The 27,283-nt window shown below is 43.3% G+C and overlaps 1 protein-coding gene across 9 annotated transcripts; it reads left to right on the top strand.

The window, feature by feature from the left end:
* Positions 1-170: 170 nt before the first annotated feature.
* loxl3b (lysyl oxidase-like 3b) lies at positions 171-26,496 on the top strand. 9 transcript variants are annotated; one of them, XM_086182309.1, is made up of 18 exons: positions 171-969; positions 3,410-3,469; positions 5,931-6,293; positions 7,306-7,469; positions 8,729-8,946; positions 11,895-11,960; positions 14,311-14,367; positions 15,935-16,142; positions 16,426-16,606; positions 20,159-20,313; positions 21,316-21,486; positions 21,975-22,130; positions 22,560-22,719; positions 23,366-23,609; positions 23,788-23,903; positions 24,098-24,234; positions 25,495-25,606; positions 25,684-26,496. In XM_086182309.1, exons 3-18 carry the CDS (start codon positions 5,939-5,941, stop codon positions 25,755-25,757), a joined length of 2,574 nt encoding a protein of 857 aa, XP_086038435.1. In that variant the 5' UTR covers positions 171-969; positions 3,410-3,469; positions 5,931-5,938; the 3' UTR covers positions 25,758-26,496. The 9 variants fall into 9 exon arrangements, 8 of the variants coding, with proteins under 8 accessions (XP_086038435.1, XP_086038430.1, XP_086038428.1 ...); XR_015109723.1 differs by lacking the exon at positions 21,975-22,130 and having other exon boundaries at positions 173-969; positions 25,684-25,874; positions 26,040-26,495; XM_086182304.1 differs by lacking the exon at positions 21,316-21,486.
* Positions 26,497-27,283: the final 787 nt, after the last annotated feature.

Genomic DNA, 27,283 nt, shown 5'->3' with positions numbered 1-27,283 from the left:
ACTTTCTAGAATGTAATTACAGTAGTTCTTAAAACGTGTAGCATAAGTATATAAATACTCTTCATCAAGTCAAATGTCTTAAATCCTAGCAAGATGGTGATATTCCTGCATCAGTTCCCCGGAAACCATTCCTTCTCTGGAAAGAAATCAAAACGGAACCAACGGTCACCAACTTTGATGCCTCCGTTCAATTTATCGGTGACACCATGCTGGCAAACGCGCGCCAAGCTGGCAAACTTGGGCTAGCACTCTTAGCTGGGCTGACCGCACCAGAAGTCTGACCGAAATGGTCCTGAGAAAGTTTTTAAAGTCTTTTTTTGACCTGTAGGAACCCTGTATTCACCAGCCGAGTCCCGCCGTGTTAAAACGGCGCAGACAAAATAAAATAAAGAAACGGCAAGAACGATAGGAGCGCAATAGTACCATTTAAAAAGGTTGTTTCTAACCGCCTACATCATGTTTGCCTGCCGGTTACCTTAAAACAACTTACTTGATTTAAATTTTTAAAAAGTAAGGTTTTTGAGGTTGGATATACCGGTAGTTTCCGGTCATAAATCTTGCGGACACCAGCAGCGCCTCCGCAGGCACGTAGGCCTCGAATGGAATCCACATTTTCTGGCGTAAATCGAGCGGTCAGCCTTGGAAGGATCAATCCATGAAAGAGTCCGTGTGTTTCCAGGGATTAGACCCAGCCCTCTCCGCTGCCGCTGCCTCCTCCTCCTCCTCAAGAAGGGCTGTACAGCTGGCAATTTATAGACAATAAGGCTGAAACCAGTAACTGGCTCCCTCCCCCGAGGACCGCTGTCCCGCAAATTGGATCCGCACTTTACTGGAGGAGATGAATTAGCGCCGACTGCGCGGAGTATTTGTCCTCACAGGTTCTGTTTATGAACTTTTGGATGACCTCGGAAGCCATCTCCCTTCGCCTCCGCTGGAACCGTTATAACCTCCCCATCCTCGGAAACTGAGGTAAGGCGGTGAAGAAAGCTCTTTTTAACGCACAGACGTGAAAGGAAACGCTGGGCTTTTTAAAGTTTAATAAAGTTAAAGATGTTGCTGTAAAGTTCCAATCCGCGTTTGAAACGTAGCAAGCTAAAAAAAAACAAAACAAAACAATGGTGAGCGTTAAAAAAAATAGTTCATATGCATTTATTGTGATATAAAATGGCTTTCACACCCAAATTTGGCTCCTTGTTTATCTGGACTGGTAAAATAGGACAGTGGAAATGTAAAAACAAACAAACAATACCAAACAAATACGGGGGAGAAAAAAAGTTAAGAGTATTGTAACATCACAACAAAGTTTAAAAGTGTCTCAAAAACAATATCGTCCCCTTCTTCAAACAATCGCCCGTCGTTTTTTTTCGAGTTTTTCAGAAAACAAAACAAAAAAATATAGAGACAAACCATCAAAAGGAGTTGTTTTAGGCAACAACAAAAAAATGACTCAGGCGATTATTTTAAGAAGGTGACGGTGTGTGACATTTCCTGCTACTTTGTAACAGGACAAGGAACTTTGTAACACTATGCAAAAGTACTTGGTCAAAGATGTTGACCATTTTCCCATAAAAGCTGAATTAGTCAATATCAGAATAACTAAATCATTTCTTCCTGTTTTATTATTAATGATAAGAGCTTATTAGAGCCCAACTAAGACTTGGGTAGCCAGGTTGAGGTGATTATATTACCATTAATATTTGTCATGCAGCATTAACTATTTCTCTGTCCAACGGTTTTTAGTCCAGATGTTTTCCTCTGGACCAGTAGTTGTTGGAGTAATAGCATCTAAACGGTGGTCAGGTGGAATTTCTCTGTCTGATCCGGACTCACAAACAGAAATTCTACACTGTAGGGAAGATTCGGCCGGCGTGTGTGTGGTTTTTTTGAGGAACTTTGGGTGTCTTTTGTCATTTCCTAAAAGGGAGACACTCCTCAGGGCTCCACCTCTCCATGTGATGTGGCTCCTGATGCTCGTTTAGTTCTCCTGAGGTCAGGTGCAGGAAGGCTTCTCTGTTCTGGGACAAAGCAGACCTCTGGTAGTTAAAGTAGTTTTTTAGTATGTATATATATATATATATATATATATATAGATAGATAGATAGATAGATAGATAGATAGATAGATAGATAGATAGATAGATAGATAGATAGATAGGTAGGTAGGTAGGTAGGTAGGTAGATAGATGTGTGTGTGTATATATATATATATATATATATATATATATATATATAGATATAGATATAGATATATATATATATATATATATAGATCTATATATATATATATATATATATATAGATATAGATCTATATATATATATATATAGATCTATAGATAGATGGATATCTATAGATATAAAAGAGAGATATATGGTCATGTGTGTTTATATATGTATGTGTGTGTATATATATATATATATATATATATATATATATATATATATATATACACACACATACACATGTGTATATATATATATACACATGTGTATGTGTATTTATAGAGCTACTTTTCCAAATTTCTTTTCCAGATTCCTTCCTACTATTATCTTTTGCTGTATGTAGTTTCTTTATTGTTGTGTGTAATCATTTTTCACAAGTTTAGAATAATTTCGCTCGCTCTGGCGACAAGACAAAGAATGCCTTGCTGCAGCACCTGTGTCAATGTTGTTGCTCATGCATGGTGTCACTGAGGTGACACGTTTTTCTTCAGGTTCTATGGAGGATTTATGCAACTGACTTGCTGTGGACATGCTTTGAATGTGTACACTTTAGTGAAAGTATAAATTTGTCATTAAAGGGTTGAGTGGTAACAGTTGACGCGCTCGAATGTCATTAGAAATTGTCTGTCCTCCCCAGAGCCGGAGAAGAAGATGGATCCTTTTCTCTTCTCTGAGCTGCAGTAGGGAGCTAAGACCCACAGAGATCAGCTGACCGCTATTTAGCTTTGTACAATGAATGGCAGTGGATGGAAGGTGTTAACATACCTCAGTCAGCAGTCATCAGGTTAAAGGTCTTGTTTTGGGTTTTCCTCATTCTCTCTGTCAAAGTCGGCCATGATTAGTGGCAGCAGTCGCTCTTCAAGTTGTCAACATTCTTTTGGTTTTGTTGGTAGAAGTTTTCAGACACTGTGTGAAATCACTGCGCCAGGTCAGGAAAGTAGTTCCCGCTGTGTATATGATTCCAGAAAAGTGTTTGGTGACTTTTGACTGAGGCATGCTAACCTACCCATCCATTACCATTCATTTTGCTATGCTAGCGGTCACATGGTTTCTCTCAGCTTCTGAATGCAGCACAGAGGAGAAAAGGGGATCTGTTTTTGTTTCTGGCTCTGGGGACGATGGACACAAAGAGAATTGGTCTGTTCCTTTAAATGCCAAAATTTAAATTACAATTTTCTTGTCCCTTAGACCCTCAACCCTCAACCCTACTGTGGTCCACTGCTGCTCCAGAGCGGTTCTTACTCTCAGGTAGTGTGGACGTGTCCTTCCATACGTGACTTAGACTTAGTCTCATACATGTTTTGGAAAGCGACCTTTCGGCTTGTGGTCTCTGTACAAACACATCACACTACTGTATTTGTGTCCCGGGTGGAACACCCCCCCCCCCCCCCACTCGCTAAGAGCTTGACCCTCAAAAAAGCTGTCAAGTTATCAATAGCAGGTCTATGCAGCATTCAATTGCCAGCAGAGCTGTACAGGACGGTCTCAGAGAGCAGAGAGAACATGTTGTTGTCCCACGTCTGAAATATGAAGGAATATGAGCTGAGAGTTCAACAAAAACAGCAGCAACTTACCGGCCAGAAAAGCCACAGCGAGCAACAAAAGCGCCGCGTTTCATGTTAGAAATACCAACATTCGTGTAACGTTTGTGATCATTGACGCCTACACATATTTAATATGCCTCCCTGTTATTATTCCCCACATCAGAGTCCAGTAAATATAGACCAGATGGTTGGGATCAAGCTGCTGGAGCAAGCCTGCACTCAAACGCCAAATCTACTTCCATATGCTGAGCATACTTTCAGCTCCCATGTTGTTTTCTAGTGTAACATGATGTTCCTATCCGGAGTGGAACATTACCGTCAGAGAATGCAATCCAGTGGTTCATCACGTTTGATGATTGAACTGTTACGGTTCTTTTTAGGTTCCACTTGTGATGACACCAGATTTTGTTGTTTAATAAAGAAGGGACCCTTTGGCCGAACACAGGGACACATGAGATGAGTTAGGTTCATTTAGGGGGCCAGACCACCCAAATAGCAGCACTGGTCTGGCCCAGTGGCCGGCCACACAGCTCATGAAAACTCTGGCCAAAAAAATGCAAAGATTTCCCGTCCGAAGGTGGTCTAACCTGTTATGATTTCCCTACCAAAAGTGGTGGCCCTTATAAACCTTGATCAGGTTTGACTGCAGGATAAAATCCACCTGGGTCAGTTGGTACGCAGGTAAAGAGGCTGATCTCTGGGGCCTGTTGGTCAACTAGAGAGGAGCACGGGCCCCCCAAGCTAGTAGCTACAGTTGAACAGGAGCTAGGCCTGTGCTAAACCATATTCATGAGACATTGGTACGTTATATCATAGCGTGAAACAGTAGTGTCCATCGTTACTGTTTGGCCTGTAAACAGTGGATACATTGTTCTGAGCATCATAAAAACTCCATCTATCCATTTTCTACCTCTTACCTTGTTAAGGGTGGTGGGGGTGGGGGAGTGGGTTGAGCCTATCCCAGCAGCCTTCCCCCTGGACAGGTCACCAGTCCATGGCAGGGCCAACACATAGAGACAGACAACCATTGGCTCTCCCAGCCACGCCTACGGTCAATTTAGAGTCTGGATTAACCTGGTCCCTCTTGATGTCTTTGGACTGTGGAGGAAGCTGGAGTACCAGAGAGAACCCAGCAGGAACAGGGAGAACATGGAGACTCACCCAGAAAGACCCGTGCCTGAGCCAGGGCTGGAACCCAGAACCCTCTTGCTGTGAGGCGACAGTGAGGACCACTGCTCCACCGTGCCGCCCCATAAAAACTCTGATTTATTTCATTATCTGAGTTTGATCTATTTGCTCTGATAACATTTCGAAAGACTTCAAGTGCTGCCGCCAACCGGAAACAGTGTTTACTGGAATGTCATTGAGTGTGTTTCACTCTTTTGTCCTCTTCTGATATTACCAATCCAGTGGATGGTGGTGTTTGTATTTTCTTTCAGATGTTGATTTCTTATTGTAATTGCTAAGCCAACTTAATTCATATGCATCAGTATCTGATGATGGTCAGTATGGAGAGTTGTTTTTTGGATCGATGCTTGTGTTTGCATGGCTCTCGCCCACCTAAACACTGAATAATACTCAGTTCTGGTCGGAAAAAAGCTCACCGTGACGTTACGAGCCCACTTACCCATCCTGCACACTGACACAACTCACATCTGAACCGTGTGAAGGCTTAAAGGAACACACCTACTTTTCAAGAAATAACAATGATATCCATCCTCCCCAGAGCCAGAAGTAGGAGACCCTTCTCTCCTCTGTGCTGCTGGTTAGCTTAGCACAATCAGTGGTAGTGGATGGGGAGGATCACAAGTAATGGTATTTTCCAAGAAGGTTGACTGTTACTTTAAACAAGTGTCTTGTGCAAATGTGATTCTACATATGAGATCTGGTATATTTCAGGTTCTCAATATGGTTTATTGGAGCATGTCAACAACTACGGCCCTTTAGCCTGGTTAATAGTGGAAATAGTGCTTTAGAAAATCCAGACAAAGCTTGTGCAGGGAAGAATTTCTAGTTCAATCATGCCCATAAGACAGATATGCGCAAAAAAGGAAGAAAACAAAGTTTCTAAACATTGATGTTCCAAATATCAGCGTAGAAACTGCGGTCGGATTTTTGCCTGTCTAAGATGTGTAGCTTGACTCTCTTTCCTTCCCTTCGTGCAGCTGACATAATGGAAAAGTCAAAGCGCAGACAACAATTAGCCGTCAGCCTCCTGTTGGGGTTGTGGTTGCCCTCCTGTTTAACTCAGACGACACCATCACATGCAACCACGGCAACACCTACTCCGGCGCCATCCCCATCGCCATCGCCATCACCTCAGCCCCTACCGGAGAAGCTCAAAGTCAGGCTGGCTGGATATCCCCGGAAACACAACGAGGGCCGGATAGAGCTTTTCTACAAAGGAGAGTGGGGAACCATCTGTGATGACGACTTCTCAATATCCAACGCCAACGTGCTGTGTCGTCATCTGGGCTTCGTCTCAGCCACCGGATGGACGCACAGTGCCAAATACGGCAAGGGCCAAGGTACAAGTCACATGCGCAACTGAATACCTGCTTTAATTTACTGTCAATGCGCTCTGGCGTCTAAGACATTAACACAGGTAACAAGATGTGAGGTTAACAGTCATCATCTCATATACATTTATACAACAGAGTGGAGCAGGAAGGAGTTCTAAAAGCTGGAAATAAATTAGCATTATTGAACATCTGGTTCCTTCACCAGGATCAAAGCCAGTGAAAGCCAAAATAAGGTATCAAGATATCAAATCAAGATATTTAAACATCTGGTTCTAAGGTGTAAGCTACATCAGCTAACACCACACTTGTGTTTTTGAAGCATTTATGCGTCTTCAAAATGGCGGTTGCTGACATCGTGAGACCGGAGAGGTTGACGCCGACTGCCGTCATCACGACTTCATCAAAAAAGTGCAAAGCTAATTGTGGTGATGTTGCAGTCATGTGGTTCTTTCATAATATAGCATTAGCTTTATATTTCTAAAGATGGAGTTTAAGTGTGAAAAATCACGAAGGGGTTCATTTGTGAAGATGCCCTGGCTGAGCAACTTTGGTCGGCCACAGAGTTTTCATCAAGATTCCAAAATATCCTTCATGGTTGGTGTACAAAATAAGTCATCCAGAACCTTGGGAAATTTTCATTCAGCCACTGAAGTTACCCCCTGCTGGTGAGTAGATAGGATATGATTTTAAGCCACTCCCACATTGGCTTCACTTCAACTATAGTTAACACACTCAGCTGTTATTTGTTCAATGCTAATTATCAAATATTAGAATGCTAACAGCATGCTAAAATGTTGAACGTTGTGCGCGACATGCTAGTCGTTCTGTGGTCACCTCAGAATCAGAAAAGATCATCATAATATTTCATGAAATAAAAGACCCTCCTTACATTTACGTCAGATACTTTAGAGTATGTGGTCGTTAGGGTTCTTGGGGCCAAAGGTTTGCCTGGACCAGGCGATTCAGCAGACGTGGCCAGTTCCTGCGGAGCCACGCTGACAGTCTGCTGCTTTTGTAGGGAAAATCTGGCTGGACAACGTGATGTGCAACGGAGGTGAGAAGAGCATTGAATTCTGCAAGTCTCGCGGCTGGGGCAACAGTGACTGCACTCATGAAGAAGACGCTGGAGTCGTGTGCAAAGATGAAAGGATTCCAGGTTTTGTGGATTCAAACGTTATTGATGTAAGTTACCAGAAATACATTTCTCGTTTTAGTTTTAGTTTTTTGGGGGGGCGGTTGTAGCCAAAGTGATGTGGAAAGTTTGTTTACAAAGTTGTAAGATGTTGCTGCCTAAATGTTAGAACTGGTGCATTCTGCTCCACAGCCAGCAGGAATGTTCAACACCTCAGTGCAGCAGAGGGTGTCTGCTCTGTGGCATGGACAGAAACAGAGTTGTGACCTCTAGGCTGCCTGAAGGTTTCGCACACAAAACTGAATATCATGGGACAGGATTATTGTCCAGAATATGGTTTGTACTGTCAAAAGAAGAATCGTATCTTTTTTTTAAAAAATTGTATATTCAGGCACCACGTTAGAAGCCCTCCCCTGAACAAATAATGATTACCAGGAAAACTTAAATGCAACTCTGAAGCACTTTGGATTGTACACAAATAAACTTACCATGTCTCAGGAAAACTGGTGTGAGTCAATCAAGGTCAGTCATGAAAAAGTGAATGAGGGATCTGTGTTAGAAGAGTAGAGGGGTGTCTGAAAAAATGTGTCATAAGTGGGCTCCCTCCTCATCAAATGTGGCGTGTGTGACCGCAGCCAGCCGGTGCTTTTTCCAAATTAGCCACAGCAGGATGACTCAGTGAAAACCTGGCAATCAGAGATGATCACGTTTAAGAGCTGTTAAATAGCTCAGACCTGAAATGACGCTCCCTGAGAACTGTGACTCATCTGCTAGTCTGTTCCTGTCGTCTACCTCGCACACGTGCCCATGTGATCATACGCCTCTGTGAGTCTTCGCTGTTGAGCAGAAAGAAGTTTAACTTCATCAGACAAGAGGTTCTATAGATTATATATGAAATATAGATGGGATCTTTGTTTTCAATGATTTGTGTAAACTGTTTCCTGCCAGTTAATTGTAGAAGTAGAAGGCACATTGTTAGTCTTTGTCAAGGCCAATATGATAAAATGAAGATCTGCCCCAGAATGGGGTCTTCTTTGTCTTAAGCTCCACCCCTTCACCCAAATTTTGTGAAAATGTCTGGTAGTTAGTTGGTTTGTTTTCAGGTTCCTTTAGTCTCATTAACAAAATATCTCAGTCCCGCCTCACGGTATTCTCATCAGATTGGGCACAAATGTCCATTTGGGTTCAAGGACATTCACATTGAGAAGCCACTCAGCCTCAGCACGTTGTTTTTGCTTTATTGAAATCGAATCTAAATCAAATCAATTGAGAACAAACCTGACAAGCACCCCTGACTGTCTCCTACCAGGCTCACATTGAGGAGAGCAAAGTCGAGGAGGTCCGTCTCCGACCTGTCGTCGCTATGGCTAAAAAGAAGACCCCTGTCACGGAGGGCGTGGTGGAGGTGAAACACAAAGATGGCTGGGCGCAGATTTGCGACTTCGGATGGACGATCAAAAACACTCGTGTTGTCTGCGGCATGCTGGGATTCCCGCACGAGAGGAAAGTGAACAAGAATTTCTATAAGTAAGTGACTCTCATGTCTCCAGTCGGGTAAAACTTGATGTCATCAATGCATGGACTTTCTCTCATTTAGTACCACTGCAGATCCCCTTAGTATTGGATATTTTCACCACTACACTACAGTATTAGGCGACGTGACCTGATGACCCTTCAATTTATGTTGCGTTCCTTTTAGGAACCGCTGTGCCCTTAACATTATCCACCTAAGTTAAGGAATAAAGAACCAGAGCCACTGTCTGACTGGAGCGTCCCTGCCAGGTTCCCGTCATCATGAGGGAAACGGAGTGATGTGGTAGATGATGTCCTCAGGTTGAGAGTAGTAGAATGGTCAAGGCTCACAACCTCCACACAAGCTGCTCAGGTCTGGATCTGTGTGGTTCTCAGCTGCACTTATGACCTATTTCCTGTTAGTCTTTCACTTTATTTTCAGTTTTCTGTTGCCATTCAGATTGATTTAGCCAACAGAAGTGCTTGGTTAGGAAAATGTTGTGGTTCAGTTGAAATTAGAACCTTTCGCAACATTAACCACATATTACAAAAGCTTTCTGGCTGACTCTCAGTTCGAGACAAAGGCAGAAAACTTTCGAAGAAAACCTCCAATCATGAAGCTACAGCCTGCAAAAAGTGGCATTTTACCTTTAGATTTTTGTAACAATTCAAACAAGCTGATAAAACATACATGATAGTGACCTTTAATATGCTTGCAGCTGATGGAGAGAGCCAGACCAGCTCTTTCCCTCTAGTTCCAGCCTTTGTGCACGGCTAAACTAACACGCTGTGGACAAATATGATCTAAACTTGTTATCTAAAGTTTCTTCTTCCCAGCTAATAATGAGTAAAAGCAGAGGAATCCCTGAATCTTTGACAGGGTTGTAGGTTTGATTCACAGCTTTCTCATTCACTCAGGACGGGATGTCTCCTGCAGCTGATTTGTTATTCCTGTGGTTGTAGCTTTCAGGGCAAACCACTAGCAGGACCTCAGTCTGACTGGTTAAGAGAGGCCATTTTTGGTGCTAAATATAACTGCTTTGTGCTGTTAGTATACCAGTGAACACATGAAGGAAGTGACTGTTTGGTTTTTTGTTTTTTTGGATGTTTTTGTTTTCCCTTCGTGCAGACAGAAATGCTCCAGACGGCTCGCATAGTTTATGTTCATTACTTAGCAAAAGTCGTTGGTGAGCCATTATTAATGCCTGCAGTGACGTAAACGTCCTAAGCCATTTGTGTCTTGGCTTCTGTCGGCGGAGGAGCAATGCAGCCTGAAACTGAAGATGGCGTTCACTGTGTGGAAGAGGACCATTGTACATTTGTTGCTTTCACAATCCGTCAAGTGCTTTTGTAGAGATGAAGGAGTAAAAATAATGCTTGAAACTTGATACTTGGAACAGATTAATGGTGCAGATACAAAGAACAAGAGTTATTGGTGGTGTTCTCACTGCTGATTCTATTCACCAACTCTAATTTGCGCAGATGTGTGTTCTGGTGCTGGAACCTGATGTGGCATGTGAGGTCCCAGACCTCCAGGTTCTTTTCCCTGTGTCTCCGTGCATGCACACATTATGCACACATTCCTGGCAGCCTGCTTCATTCATCCCTGCAGATGGTTCACAGTAGCACGAGGGGAAGTGTGTGTTTTTTGTCAGGTGTGTGTGAAGGCTCTGGACTCTGGAGGAATTGTCTGGGGTTCAGTGTGTGTGTGTGTGTGTGTGTGTGTGTGTGTGTTAGAGATTTAAAATGATGGACAATGAGCTTTTCATGCTCTACTTTTAATAACACCAGTCCAGGTTCTTACTTAAGAACTTCTTTCATGAGTGTTTAGAGAAAAATTAAGAGCTGATAAAAACCCAAAGAAAATTATGGCTGCGTATCAACAGACAAAACAATATCCTGTGTATTGATTTTCTTGGGTCATTGATTGATCTAATTATCACCTGATTTGTGTCAGAACTATAGGTTTTATAGGAAGAATAAATCAATTTGACTTTAAAAAAAAAAGATATTGATGTTTTTAGACATTTTATATAATGGATTTCATCTCCCAGGTTCAGAATTCCACATATCAGCTGTAGATAGCTACTGAACAAACCCAACATTGATGTTCCTACGTCACATTCTTCAGGAGGATGTAGACCAGTTCTGTCCTGACAGCTGAGCTGATTTGAGAGGGAAACCTGCAGAGCAGTTTGCCCCTCCTCCCCGGTGTCATCATGTGTGAGGGTCTAATGATTGCATAACCTAGAGATTAGAAATGAGATTTATAGATGTTTGCATAACAAAGTGTTAAATAACTGTGTAATGTGAGACAGTTGCGGGCTTTATGATATGACTGCAGCTCATTGGTCATCTGTGGGCTCTGTTCATGCTGCTTTATGAAACCCAGCATGCACAACCTGCTCAGCACCACACATCAAACGTGTGGTGAGAAACTGGCTGGCAAACACAGTGGAACACTGAGCAGATGAGGAGCTGGTACATAAAGAGCCAAAACTGAGCTCAAGGAGACATTTTAGAGGTTTTACATACTTTAGATACAGCAGATGTGTCCAGAAACAAATGACTGAGAGTGAGATGTCCTCATCTGCAGGATGATGCAACAAGTTTGACTTATCAACTTAAAGAATGATGATTAAGCGGCCAAAAAACAACAACCTTACTTCAGTTTTAAACTTATTCTGAACTAAACTTATTCTGACAGTGTTAGAGTCTCAGCATGTCGGCTGAATGAGACGAATGGCTGCCTCAGAGTTGGAAAAGCTTCGTGATGGTCACAGTGGTGACCTGTGCTCTCTAACTTATCCTGGAGACATGAGGAATGTCAGAAATGTTATTCGCTGCTGAGTCTTTGCAACCTGGAAAAGTGTTTGTGTGTGTGTGTACTCCCAGAGACTGTGTGAATATGTGCCATGTCTCTCTCCTGTATGTGATGGTATTTGGCTGTTTCATTGTTGCAGACGTCTGAAAAAGCGAGCAGCTGAGAAGGTCTCCAGGTCAAAGGTTAATGTTGCGGCAGGTGGAAGGTACACTGTCGCTGGGAGAACCCACCGTCCACCTCCGTCTGTTGACTGTAGTTCTGGCAGTGGGTTTCCTGTAGGAGTAGATAATAACCAAATAGAAGCCCCTCCCTCCTCTCTAATATCATATAACTATGATGTGCAGCATGTGATTGGGTTCTATCCTTTGTATTCTGGTTCCCTTGTCTGGATGTTCTCTTCTGGCACAGCACAGATTGGAGACTGACACCTCAAAGGAACAGCAACATTTTGAGAATGTGTTTGCCATCCTCCCCAGAGCTGGACGAGAAGGTGGATCGCCTTCTCTCTTCTGGGAGAGCTTAGGGAGCTGAGAACCATAGACAACAGCTGTCCGCTACTTAGACTAGCACAATAAATTTTAGCGTGTGGGAAATGTTAGCATACCTCAGTCAGAAGTCATCAGTTTAAAGATCTTCCTCATTCAGGATTGCAAAGTCGGCCATGATTGGTTGTAGCTGTCCCTCTTCTAGTCAGCTTATGTTTTGTTTTGTTGACCAAAGTTTGGAGGTGCTGCGTCAAATCACTGTGCCCAGTTGGGAAATTAGAAAAACTATGTGTCTGATTCTGTACAAACATAAACAACCCTTGTAATGCTGGCAAAGGCCCTTTTCGAGAAAAGTTTATTCAAAGAACAGAGATAACAACATGCTAACATTTCCCATCCACTACCATTCATTGTACTAAGCTAACTAGCATTCAGCAGGTCTCAGCACAGATGAGAGAAGTGTCTGGTTGGACAACAAGTGTGTGTTGCTTTAACAATGGCACGATTTCTTAAAATTGCGCTCTTTTATGTAAAGTTAATAAAAGAGAAATACTATCTAGTTTCTCTGTGGCATTTTCTTGTCATAAACTAATGTAGTTTATTACTGTACGTCCCTGCTAATGTAGATGAGTCGTCAATCTGTGCTTTGTGAGTCTTCAATTTTCCATGGATTTGTCCTTTAATCCAGTCAAGACAGCTGGAACTGCCATTCTCCAATTATGACATGCTTTTGGGGGGAGGTCAGTAACTTTTCATGCTGAGTTCTTCAACTGAGTCGCAAACACGACATGAACAGACTCGTATGTGGTAGAACCTGCAAATAATTTCCTTTTAGCTCAGATGCCAGATGGAGTTGGATGACGAGCGAGGAAGTCAGTTCATCACCTCTGTGTTTTGCCTGTTTGACTCTGTATTGCTGGGAAATTCAACTCAAGTTATTTTGTCAAAATAAGTGAAATTCAAACTCCTCACTTAATTTTTTAATAGAATGTAGAATCACTTCTTATGTAGGATTCATGCTGGCATCTTGTTTTTTGTTTTAGTTTTTTTAAATCAAATTGCTTTGAAACGAAATCATTTGCACTTTCTACTGAACTCTTGAGTGACGATGGTTTTGATTACATGATGGGAAAGCGTCCGTCCTGACATCGTTGAAGAACCCACCAGTAATTTATTGTATTATCATGTTGCATAATTTTTAAAACAACCTCTTTGGAGAAATGCTGCTATTTTGAATTAGCAACTAACCCCCTGAAACAATTAACCAAACTAGAAAATCTTCCATTTTGGTTTTCATTGCATTTGTTGCCATAAGCAGTGAATTAATGATTTAATCACTTATTCATTAACAATTACAACTGGATACCAAAGTCACATCCCAAAACTGGAGCAATGCTACAAAAACAACAAATTCAATGTCGCAATGAACTTGAGGTTCACTTTGACATCATGATTGTACCAAAATCATGTCTTCTGATTAACACTTTAATAACTGTGTTTTTAATAGCCATACACCATGTGGACAAAGGTATGTGGACGTCCAAGTGTTACACCCATACAGTTGTGACCACAGGTGCCCATATGGGGTATTTTTTTTAGCCATAAATGTGCGTTAATCTGATGCTAAACCATTTCTGGTCTCGTGGGTATTTGTTGCATATTAATGTGTAAAATTCTGTCCATACTGCACCTCAGTCTTAACACCACAAGTGTGTCCACATACTTTTGACTATTTAGTGTTTATGAGCCTGTACGGATGATGAAATGTGTTAAAATGTCCCAGATTTTCATGTTGTAATTTTTTGCTACATATTTCTATATTTGCATGCATTGAAGAAGGATGTGTCACGTTAAACAGAACTGTGCAATGTTTGGAATGAAACTCCACACACTTGAAATTACATGTTAATCGGCCAGCAGCTGCATTTAACAACCTGGTTTAATGAGGCACATCCTTATCAACAGTCTAACCACAGTTCCTAGCATAATTGTACATCATCTAACCATCACCATGATTTTCACCGAGTTTCTTCTGCTCACTGTGCAGTCTAACCCATGTTTACCTTGCAGGCAGGCATCCAAAGCTAAAGCTAACTCTAAGTCTAAACAGAGCAGCCCTGGCAAAAGGTAATCTGAGGATAAACAATTCAGCCGTAAATTCAAGCTGTCTGCAGAGACCCACACACATGCTGCTTCCACATTCACACTGTTGGAACTAACAGGAAGCCAACCTGAAAACAAGGCCACGTGCCAAAAATACAAAAGTCACTGGTAGGAGAAGGCAACAGCTCTCTGTAAAACTGGAGCTTTCAGTGTCTAGCGCTAATATACAGGGTGTGAAGAACAGTTTTTAATTCAATAAATGTGCTGATGCTACAAAAAGTATCAACATAACCCTTGAATACAAATCGCCATTTACAGTGGAACTGAGGAAATATCTCAACGCTTCTTAAATCAACATTATGCTGCATTTGTAACTTCAACTCAACATCATTTTGATGCTCTGCTGACTCTCAATCAGCAGATTGGTTGCAGAATTCTTTCCTCCTTCAAGATTCAAGTGTCTGTTTCTCTTCTATGTAATTTAAGCTGAACGGGCACAAAACTAAAGCTAATTTGTAGTGTTATTTAAGTACAATTGATAGCTTGAAACTCTCAGTACAGACCTCATGACAGAGGCTAAAATACAGATGAGGCTAAGATGAGAAGGAGAAAAAATAGAGCCGTACCCTCTGCTAGTCACTCAGCCAGTGTCATGCTAGCCGCTGGCGATTGTGATTTAACTCACACAACTGCTGTGGTCCAGATGGGAGGTCACAGATGTCAGAACAATCATGCACATGAATGACAACACAGTAAAACCAGAGGACACCTCATGTTAAGACATGTTTAGCTTCAATTTGTGTAACAGTGGTGTGATACCAGTTCTAATTCTCAATTTATCAGGTATCTGTGCACCAGCAGCTTGTATCAGCAGAGTCAGCGGCTACTAATACAACACTATACTACTTTAATCAACAGCGGAAGAAAGTATTTATACCACTGTCTTGTCTGCATGTTCTTGAGCTAATTAACATGTTATATACACGTGAAGGAACTCGTGGAAAATTGCTGTTTTCACTCACACTTTTTTGCAGCTAATTCAGCAACTGCGATGTAATATGTTGATTTTTGAGCTTTAGAGAAGCAGGTAGGCAAATTATTTGACTTGAGATGGAGCCAAGCGAGCTGATTCCCTGTTTCCTGTGTCTGTGCTACCTACAGTAAGCTAACTAGCATCAGTATGGACATGATTTTCTCTAACTCTCAGCAGTAACTGCTTTCCACCAAACTTGAGTTAAACCAGTTTCATTCATCAGTTTTCCTCTCTCCATCGTGTTTTTGTGAATGTCCGACATCTCGGTGATAGTTTGTGTCGACTCTAATGAATGACACATTCTAGCTTTCCTCGGAAGATCAGGATGATTGTGTAGACGTTGGACTCCGTTCATTCATTCATTCATAATGAATATGGGATCATTTCTTTGATCATTTGTGATCATTTCAATTTGTCAGGCAAATCCCCTTCAACCAATACAACTTCTTTTCATTCATTCCCCTGTGCGTTGTCATTTATTAGCCCGTAGCTGCATTCTACCGTAGATTATTAGTTTATTCAGCTCATACTCTTCATTAATGTCTCTGCTGCCTCCAGGTTATATTTGGAGCGTCAGAAGAGCAACTTCCTGGTCCACTCAGTGGCGTGTACAGGAACAGAGGTCCACCTGGCACTCTGCCCCCTGGAGATCAACAAGCCAAACAGCACGATGTCCTGCGATGGCGGCATGCCGGCCGTCATCAGCTGCATGCCGGGGCCGCTTTTCATGCAAAACAGCATCATGAAGAAGAAACTTAAAACTTCGGTAAAGTATAGGCCTCTCAACGGTGGTGCCGCTGAAATCAACACGAAAGTTCCTCATTTCTTTGATTATGAATTTTTGGTTGAAAAAAAAAAGTCCTACATAAAAGCATCTTCAGAAGACAACATTTGATTAAGACCTCTTTGTTCCATGTTTTACATGCTATTACGGTCTAAGTGCATTTTTTTCTAACAGCGTTCTTCATGAAATATTTGTAATTATTTTGACAGACATGTAGATGAGTGACGCGGAGGTTATTCACCTTCCTGTGTCTGTTCGTCTCTAGAGCACTGTGAGGCTGAAGGGAGGAGCCAAGCTGGGAGAAGGTCGCGTGGAGGTGCTGAAAAACAACGAGTGGGGAACCGTTTGTGATGACCGCTGGAGCCTACAGTCAGCCAGCGTCGTCTGCAGGGAGCTCGGCTTCGGCAGCGCCAAGGAGGCTCTCACTGGAGCCCGCATGGGTCAAGGTGAGGGGGCTCTGGACGTTCTGGGCCAGTCACAGTCAGTATAAGTATGTCAACGGACCAGAACTTGGTAAAGAGGTGCTGTCAATCACATCAAACATTCAATCACGTCCAGAAACTTTTCTTTTTGAATGTTTCCGACATTTTGAACAATTACAGTAAACGGAGGCAGGTTATAGTCTCCCGTTACACAGTAGAGGAGGAGAAGGAAGAATGAGCTGCAGGGGCACACAGATAGAGGGAGACCAGAACAAGAATTCTGGTCTTTTCTTTTTCCTCTCTACAGGAAGCAGGGTCACCCGACTGGCTCACAGATTGCTGGTAATGGATGAGAAATCCTGATCACTGTTTTAATCAAATCCTTTATTGTCTCATCACCATGTTATGTGGTGTGTTAATAACATCTGTCAGTTGTCTGTCTGCTGCCTGTCGTATCTCTCAGGTCATCTCAGGTCACCGTTTCACCCTCCACAGCTGACAATCTGCCCTCGGAGTCCACATTCCTGTGTGGATCCCTCATTTGGAGCTTATTGTAATAAGTAAAGGAATGCTGTGAGAGAAAAAGGACCAACTTTTCCAGTCCGGATATGCATGTCCTGACCAGTTTCTGTCAGCTCGCTCTTAGAACAGTCTGGGTTATTTCATCCTGGCTATGGACCATTTCAGGTCAAAAGGAGAATTTCACAAGTCGAGTTTACATCTGAGCCCCCTGGAGTCCACGTGTGTCTGATTTAAGACACAACATAAACTTCTTGTTATCCTGCACCAGATAAAATAGAGAGAAAAACTTAGATATCCAGTGTTCAAAAAAGGAGTTGCATAACTTACTTTCTTACAGAATTGTTATGAAACAATCCGAGTTCACGATTGCAGACACGTTATTGCTCTTGACTTGTTACATTTCTCAGCTCACTTTCTTCTGTTTGCTGCAAAATACCCCAGTTAATCTCTCTGATGCGCTTTCAATTATAGTTCATGAATGTGGTCCACTTATATTTGTAAAGGAAATACCTGAAGGTCACTGTGCCAAGTGCGGACTTCGGCCAAATACGTTGTAAAAAAGTCTCAACAGAGCTTCCAGATCCTCTGGCTGAGGAGTGCAGCCTTTGCAGGAGGTGACTGAAACCCACATTCCTTGGTTACAAAAAAAGTTTGAAGTTTGATGGTGTAAGGCTGCACAACATAAATACCCCAGTAAACCTTTCTAGCGTCTCTTCAGTGCAGCACGATTTTAACTTAGTAAATTGTGGTCCCATTTAGAGGAAAATAGACAATAAAGCGAGGAAGCGTCTGATTGACGAGTTGCTACCACGGTGGGCCGCTCCTCCCTCTCAGTCCCTGCCAAGCTGTCACTGACCAAAACTCAAGGCTTCAGTAGGGGAGACACAAAGCTTCAACATGGTATCAGGCGTGGATGTGCCATCATCAGAGGCGGGGCCTCAATTCATTGAAGAGTCGCACATAGAAAGAAGCACAACCTGCCCAGCTTCCAGAGATGGAGGAAGAGCTGGTGCTCAAGCTCTATGGACTCTGGCCAAGCCTTCTAACCTCTGGTTTAACACTTCCTAAACTTCCCTGGGGAGACTGCAGTTTAAGCTTATGACTCCTGTAGAGTTGCAAAATGACTTAAGATGTAACAGCTCACGGTACTATTGCCACGTGAGTCGTTTCAGCGGAGTTGGAAAGCATAAAAAAATGTGTCCACTGTTTCATAGTGGCTTCTCACACAATGAAAGTCTATGGAAAAATGTCATATGGACTGGAGATGCCAGTTGTCTTTATATGCAACACTGTAAAGACTTTTGATTGATTCTGCAGTGGAAGTTTTTAAAAACTGTATTTGTTTCAACACCAAAATTTCAGAGAATTCCTTCAGTCTGTACCAGCGAAGCACTTTGAGAAAGAGCTGTGAGTCAAGCTAAAGAATTTCTCTTTGTGTGTGTACGTGTGTGTTCTCGATTGACCTCAAGAACATGGAGGTGTGTGTTGCATCAAGGTGCTTTAGATTCCACCAACATAGAAACAAGCAGTCTTTTGAGGAGTGCTGGGTGGAGATGTCTGCTCTCGTGTGTGTACTCTATGATTTATTTTCTCCCTCAGAGGAAGTTTGCTGCGGAGGCTCATCACAAAATCTCTTTGAGGGAGCAGCATACCTGCTCTGTGCTTAGGCGGATGTCAGACCACCACCCGGCTGCATTAGGCCAGGAAACATTCCTAAATGTCGCTGAAGTCGGAAACGAAGGCTGCTGAAGGAATTCCTTTCACAGAGATTGCGTAACTTCATCTCACGGTGCTGAGACACTGAGAGGGAGTGCATGTGTTCAGCGAACAAGCTCGCCTCACGTGGCGGCTTAGATTCAGAGTCATCAAACATGTCCAGCTTTACTACGAAGGCAACAAGAATTTAGACCAGTATCACAGCGAAGTTTGATGGTAAATATAAACTCTGAAAGACCGTTAGCTAACTTTGACCATCTGCTGCTGCTATTCTTACAAAGCCGCAGCACATTTCAGTAGCGCAGCCCAAAATAGGTGTGTGTCTCAATCTGAATCCTAGTAGGCGAGTTAAGTGTAAAACTATTCGAGCAGCCTAGAACCAATCAGCACTGACACTTCCAAACAATTAAACTGTTCCCAAACACTGCTGGCAGTATAGCAACCACATGTTTACCTTTAGTTTGCAGGTCTACAACTGCTGCATTTTCCTTGTTCCAGCTTTCTGTATATTTGGTAAAGTTTCGACAGCTGCTTGTATCCCTTCATCAGACGCGACACAGCTGCCACGACTGAACGCCCACAAACAAACGCTCGTACTTCTACATCGAACTTAACCGCTCCAGCTAGTCTCTGAATGCTCTGCAGTCCTGCACAAAGTGGGACATCCGCTCACCCTACATCCAGTTACCTCAGAGAAGCTGACTGCTGCCATGGAGACCAGCCACCTCAGCATGTACCATGTGGAAGTCCATGTTGAGACTGGCCATGTTAATGAAGAGGCACAAAGAAAATAAATCATCTTGCACAATTGAATTTCATTTATATTGACATCCTCTTTGCATCCGTGCCCATCACTCCTTTTGCACACGTGGAACCTCCAGAGACCTTGTCCCAGAGTGCATGGCAGAGACCCAACGGACCTGAGAGCAGGAGCACACCATTACTCCACAAGTTCATTTAACTCTCGTAGGCTGAGCATGGAAGGCTTGGGGTGACTCAATCTGACTGGCGCTCAGCGAAATGTGGAAAGGCTGAATAAATGCTGCAAATGTTGCCAGATTAGCACACAGTTTGTGACTTGCTGTTGAAATGTTCTAGAATTATTTGGTTACTTTAATGGATAGAGGTGGTTGTTGCTTTCCACATTAAATAGATTGTCGGTTATTTTTTTCTGAGGTTATAAATGTACAGTTTTCTGAAGATGTTGTCAATATTCATAAATGGAAAAAGGGCTCTAACTCATCCCGTATCCTTGAGCCGCTGATCCAATCTGCTCTTTATACTTCCCGTACACAACTCCACCTTCAGTGCGCTCTGTTCTTCATCCTGTCTCCTCAGGAATGGGTCCAATCTACATGAACGAGGTGAAGTGTCTCGGCCAGGAGAGGTCCATCTGGAACTGCCCCTTTAAAAACATCTCCTCAGAGGACTGTCAGCACACAGAGGACGCCGCCGTCCGCTGCAACGTGCCCTACATGGGGCTGGAGAACTCGGTCAGAGCTAAACCTCCCTACTAAGATCTTTTTATTCAGTTCAGGAAAAGTTTGATGGAAATTTTTTTAAATTTGAATTTATTGCATCATGAAACCATATAGATTTATGCAACAGTTATGTTTTGTTCTTGCTTTAAAAACTGTGGTGCAGGCGAGAACTTGAAAAATGTGTTGGGCGTCTCTGCGTGAGGATGTGAGATTTAGACCTAACGGCCATTTAGATTCACTCACATCTTCAATGACTCTACTAACTGATAACAATATCACCAATATTTCCTCTTCACTGGTGCCACGAAAACTGTAATTCCATCCAGCATTTTACTCAGTTTGAAGGCCCATATTTGTATTACGGCTCCACTTCCCCCATTATACAAAAATGTAGCCACAGTGTTGCGATGCGTGACTCCTCTACCACGAGGAACCGTTCTCTCAACAGACATTCATTTTCACCAATCCTCTCAAAGTTTTTATGATAAATCAAGAAAGTTTGCTCAGCAGGTGCCAATCATGATGCCGCTCTTCATTGTATAGCATCAAATCACTAATTTCATCAGCATGTTGATTTGTGGTATTTATTGGCGTGTACCATCATCGGCCATCAGGGGGCAATTGAGAGCTATTGGCTTCGCTGTCGGGGAGCTTTTAAGTTCAACCATCGTCTTCGTCGTGGGCTTTTGAAGTTGAAAGAATGTCTTGGAGAAGTTAGTTTATTGGTTTTCTGAAAAACCAAAATGTCAACACTTTTCCTGACACCAGTGATTTCTTCTCAACTGAGTATTTCTGGTCATAACCTCTGTATTTTACTAGATAATACTCGTTCTCTCTTGTAAATACACACAAAGGCCAGTCTAGATGGGGTGAAAACTATGATCAATCTAAACATGTTCAAACCACCAGCATATTTACATTAATAATGTTAAAAATGTCAGAAGTGTCCGTTTCATCTTGCCTGGCCTTTGTGGAGCTGTGCTCTTTGGTCCCTAACCCCTGGGCCCCACACAGATCCGAATCACAGGGGGACGAACCCGCTATGAGGGCCGTGTTGAGATCCTAAGCACAGACTCTAACGGGACACAGAGCTGGGGCCTGATCTGTGGAGAGACCTGGACCACCAAGGAGGCCATTGTGGCCTGCAGGCAGCTCGGCCTGGGCTATGCTAACCAGGGCCTGCAAGTAGGTTATTAACACTAATAACAACCACAAAGGGAAACTTCACGAGCAGGAGGTTTTCCTTTGGTTTACTTGACATATGAAAATCTAATATACTGTCACTGCAGAAAATCTCAATCTTATTTAATTGGAGCGCTTAAGAATGTCTCGTTTCTGGGCCTGGTTGATGCATTCATGTGGGGCAGTATATTATCGTTCCCATTTGTCGTAGAACTTTCTTTTCCAACATGGATACTATTTTGGTCTGTTCCCTGTGGGCAGACCAGAACAGCCATACATGAAGGATCTAATCAAACTCACCATCAGAGCCAAGCGGTGACCTCATCTGGAAACAACGCCTGCCTAGGAAAGTCTAACCAAACTGCTCCTTCATACAACACATTTTCCAGTGCCGAAGGTCTGTGTGAGCAGCGTTAGCCTCAGCCCAGACGGTTCAGACACAGGACAGGAAGTATGTCCCCTCACTGACTCCCAGCAGGGCGTCTCTGCAGATCCGGATAGTGGGCGGACGGAGCACTTATGAGGGCCGGGTGGAGGTTCAGGTGGGGTCCAAGTGGGGCACGGTGTGCAGCACAGGCTGGACAACAAAGGAAGCCATGGTGGTTTGCAGGCAGCTTGGGCTGGGCTACTCCATGCATGCTATCACTGTAAGTAGGAGTCGAGAAATCAAAGAAGCTCACGCTTTTGAGATTTTGAAAAAGTGCTGCTTTGTTTGAGGGTTTATTTCCTCAAACGTGAGCAGGAAGCAAATGTTGGGATTTATTTGATGTAGGGAAGAGCTGAGGTCCATTCAGGAGCTTTCACTCATGACACCATCCAGAGCTGCATTACCATTCTGTGGAGCAGCTGCTGTAACCTGTATCACTGTAGCAAGACTGCATCAGATCCTCCAGACATCTGGAGTCTTGTTTCTCTGATCGTCAGAAACTCTACAGCCAAAAATGAGTCATGAACATCTGTTTTTCACAACACCAACCTGACGCTCCACACATGTGAACGATCACATCACTGTTTGTTTTATTTTCATGATTGTGGGTTTGTTTACTACTGTGTGACGCCCCCCCCCCCCCCCCAAGGAAACCTGGTACTGGGACAGCGGAAATGTTACGGAGATGGTGATGAGTGGCGTGAAGTGCACGGGGAGCGAGATGTCTCTGAGTCAGTGCCAGCATCACAAAACTGTCAGCTGCCAGAAAGCAGCTGCGAAGTTCGCTGCCGGTGTCATCTGCTCTGAGAGTAAGTGACAGACGCGAGGTTGTACTCTCTCACCTCTGCAGCAGCGTCAGGAGCTCAAGGTCTCAGCGTTAGAGGGACAGAACATTCAATAAACCAATCAAAATAAGGGACGTTCTGTATTCTCTTGCCATGCCTCGACCAACATTTATAGATTGTTTTAGAACATTAAGCTAACTTTTGGGAGAACATTCTCAGAACAAATAAAAATTCCCACTTAAACTGTAAGCAGAAGATGACACGTAAAATCGTCTCAACATTTTCAGAACAGAAAAAAACTAGCTTGGTTATTAAGTATGATGGCTGTTCTTAATTTGTTTCTTTTCTCTATAAAATAAATCAACAATAAAAACAGTAGGGGTTCCATTAAGGTACCTGATAAGAAATGTCAGTACCAGTGAATGTGCTGTAGCATCCAAACGACAACGTCCCCAGTCACAGGTCAGGCATTCCTGTCTTATGTTATCACCAGCGGTTTTCTTTTAAACCAGAAATGCTGCAGTTCCAGTGGACGTTTGTGGCAAATGTGAGGAAATCCTGAGCTTTTCACCGGCCCGATGCATAAAAAGACTCATTTCTGACTGTACTTGAGAGCAGTGGATTCCTCTCCTCTATTTTAAGTCAGTTCCACTGCTAATTCTTCTTCCAGCTGCCTCTGACCTCATCCTGAACGCCCCTCTGGTCCAGCAGACGGTTTACATTGAGGACCGGCCCCTGCACATGCTCTACTGCGCTGCCGAGGAGGACTGTCTGTCTAAATCTGCAGCCAAGGCCAACTGGCCCTACGGGCACCGACGCCTGCTTCGCTTCTCCTCCCAGATCCACAACATTGGCCGGGCTGACTTCAAGCCAAAGGCCGGGCGCCACTCCTGGGTCTGGCACGCCTGTCACGGGTAACAGCTTAGTTCTTTTCTGAACAACATAATACACTGATTTATTAAGGCTCAGTTAAATCGGGATCCTCCCAACATCAGATTCAGTAGCAACCAGCTGCATTTCTCGGGATGTCTATGTTGTGGAATCAAACATCTCTGAATCTGAAGCCAACGACTTGTTCGGTGTATCACGCAGCCACTACCACAGCATGGACATCTTCACCCACTACGACCTGCTGAGCGCCAACGGCACCAAAGTAGCAGAGGGACACAAAGCCAGTTTCTGTCTGGAGGACTCCGACTGCCAAGAGGGTGACTTTTACTGATCATTAGCAACAGAGTCATCATTGACGTGTTTACCTATCAGCTCGTTTTATTGATCATTTAGTTGTGTAACCTGTCGATGTAGGAGATCTGTTCATCAGAGTCAAACATGGCTCGGTGTGTGTGTGACTCTGAAGTGCAGCTGTCAGAAGTACCACTGAATCTTCTCGTGTAAAACGCAGGTGTGTCTAAACGGTACGAGTGCGCTAACTTTGGCGACCAAGGCATCACCGTCGGCTGCTGGGATTCCTACCGCCACGACATCGACTGCCAGTGGATCGACATCACAGATGTCAAACCAGGAAACTACATCATGCAGGTGAGCAGCATCGTGGTTACCATGGTGACTGCCATGTTCAGACAGTGAATAATTCAACATGGAAACACATGCCAACACTAGTGATTGTTTCCCTTTTATCTCTGGTTGGCCTCACTTCAGTACACCTCCTATCCTTTATTATGAATTCATGACATTTATTCTTCTCTTTTAGTATTTTTATGTTTTATGTATCAGCCCATGATTTATTTATTTCTTCTGCCTCTGGTGTTTCCCCTGTGGAGGTAAAGTTTCCTCAGTCCCTGTTTTACTTTGCGTGTTATGTTAATAGGGCGGGGGGGTGGTGTTGTTATTGTTCTCATTGCATCAAACATTTTGTTAGATTGTGTTTGTATGAAAACAATCTGACAGAGACAGACAAGCATCAGAGCTTCGGTCTGCATTCGTTCCTTCAGGTCTCTTCGTGTTGCATCAATCCAAAACAAGTGATTTCACATGCACTTTTTTATTTCACCTTTTGAGTCTCCTGGGGAATTTACTGGTCTGTTGCAAACGACATTTCTTTGTACGTTTGAAAAATTAATAGTGTCTTTATCTTGTCATATTGAGCATCCACCCCGCGTTCTTTAACATTTACAGCCGCAGTAATTCTCTCGTGAGCAGGAACCCTGAGTTTAAGTCTCTGAGAAACGCATTCTGATGTCACGCAAGCCCAGCCAATCACGTGAGAATGAGATCACATTGATGTAAAAGTACTTAACCCCGTTAATCATTAACCGTCACATAATTGTCAGAAAATTCTCTTTTTTTGGAAAGTGGAGTGCTAATTGGGTAAATTGATGCTGAACAACACTTTGCAAATACAGGTTTTGTGTTGTTTCTGGTGCAATTTAGCGCTCACAGTATTTTGTCTTTGCTAAAACATCACAACTTCACAAAAATACTCCTATGACTGAAGTAAAAATCTGACCGAAGTACTTTTACCTGGAGGGGAGCATTTATACCTTGACGAGTACTGGGCTTGTGTACTTTATGTACCACTGGTTGTAGGTCTTCTAGCTTTTGAGCGAACTTGGCGTCATCAGGTGGAGAACATGTAAGCGACCGTGATCTTCTCAGGTCTGTACTGCATAGCCAGCCCACCGCTCCTGGGGTGAAGTACTTCTCCTGCACCGTTACCAACTCTTGTCTTTGGGTAACCTGATAAAATGACGCACTTGTTGCACAAAGAGTTTGTGAAACGTGTCTGTGTCAGGTGTAAAACTCTCAATCAGCGTGATAGAAATGTTTCTCGCCCGTTAGGTTGTGATCAATCCAAACTTCGAAGTGGCCGAGAGCGACTTCACCAATAACGCCATGAAGTGCAACTGCAAGTACGACGGACATCGAGTTTGGCTCCACAACTGCCACACCGGTGAGCAGATGTTCACCTCTGACGTTCATCCAGGTGCGCCAGGATGTGCCTCACCCTCTCTTCTGTCATCCGCACAGGTGATGCGTTCAGCGAGGAGGCGGAGAGGAGGTTCGAGAAATACCCGGGACAGCTGAACAACCAGATTTCTTAATAATCAATAATCTCCCACGTTGGGCTTGTATGAGTGAAAACAAACCTCCCAGCTGAGAGTCTTCAGGTGCCACAAATGACCCCCAACATGTCAAGGTCACAGAAGGACTTCCCTCCTGTGAGTGTGTTGATGTCTGACTTATTATACTTGAATGTTCAAGTGCTAATGTGAGCTAAAGCTACATTTTCAACAAAAAAAATAGGATTTTCTATCTGGCAAATGTACAGCCTTCTGTTGAATGTTTTGTCAATGAGGTGTTATTTTTATCTATATTTTTTACAGACAGCTGATGTTTTTGCTTGCTCAGAACTACCTGGTGAGTGAGTCCAGTGTTTGATGTGTAGGATGTAGTGAACTCTCATGAAAGAGTCCGACTCCACTTCTGTGCTACTTCCTGTTGGACTGAAAAAGACTTCCCAGGTGTCTGAGAGCAGAACTAAACCTTCACCTGGTTAGTGGCTCTGATTGGAGGCTTCACGGCTCGGCGGTCTAGGACGGCCGAGTCCCGCCTCCACACTAACATACTGTATCTGAATGTATTTATTGCCAGTCGAGCGCTCCGGAACAGAAGATGTCCATTAGCATGAGCTGTAACTGTAGTCTTTGTGTAGTTGAATGGAAGTTATTGGGCCAAAACTACAATTATGAATGATTAACAATGTAATCACACCCACTGCACCAATTAAAAAGGAGAGGAACAACAGCTGTTGTGTGTGTGTGTGTGTGTGTGTATGGGTTCCCCAGCGGTTTGAGCTGGTGACCTTCTCCAACAGAATCATGTCTGGATCCATTAAAGAAGACGTTCGGCTGGTTGTGTGGCTGTCATTCATCCTTGGTAAACCTGCACATACAGTCGCTGCTTGTGTGTTTGGTAGCAATGGTGCGACACCAGAAATGACCCAGTTTGTTTGCTTCATCTCAAATTAAAAGTTTATGTGGATTAGTGTCCATATGGCAGGACAAAGATGTGGATTCTACCAGAAGAGGCGCTGAAGAGTTTGTACATGGACGCTTGATCTGGCTTCTGACTTCCGGAGTCACGAAGAAGCCGGGGGAGCAGCCAACGGTGAAACATTTGAAGAGTCAGTTGCTGCTCATCAGACTGAGCTGGTGCGGATCCTGAACCTCAGGCTGCGCTGAAGTCAGTAACAGAAATCAGGCTCTGTTTTGGGGTCCATTTGTCTGTTCGGTCTCATTATTGGCACAAATGTCCATTTGGACTCAAAGATGAACTGAACAGTTGTTTTTTTGCCATCAAAGGTTAAAAGGTCAAGGTCACTTGTAATATCGCTGGAATTTTTTATTTTATCACATCATTTTTGGTCTCTGGTCTCTCTCTGAGACATTTTAGTAGCGTTTACGGACGGTCAGTACTCCTCACCTCGTGGACGTAGTCCATGAAGATGCAGTGTTGATGGTTTTTGGTCTGACGGGCGTTTTCAGACCCTTCAGCCCAGCTGGAAGTTCAGATGCTACACCGACTTTAGCAGCGACCGGTGAATTCTTGTTTCTGATCCTGATCCCTG

Source organism: Aulostomus chinensis, chromosome 17 (genome assembly GCF_037954235.1).
Source record: "Aulostomus chinensis isolate RoL2024-O1b breed Wild chromosome 17, RoL_Achi_v1.0, whole genome shotgun sequence".
NCBI lineage: Eukaryota > Metazoa > Chordata > Actinopteri > Syngnathiformes > Aulostomidae > Aulostomus > Aulostomus chinensis.
Note: the sequence above shows the minus strand (reverse complement) of the source record. Positions and strands in the feature narration are given on the sequence as shown.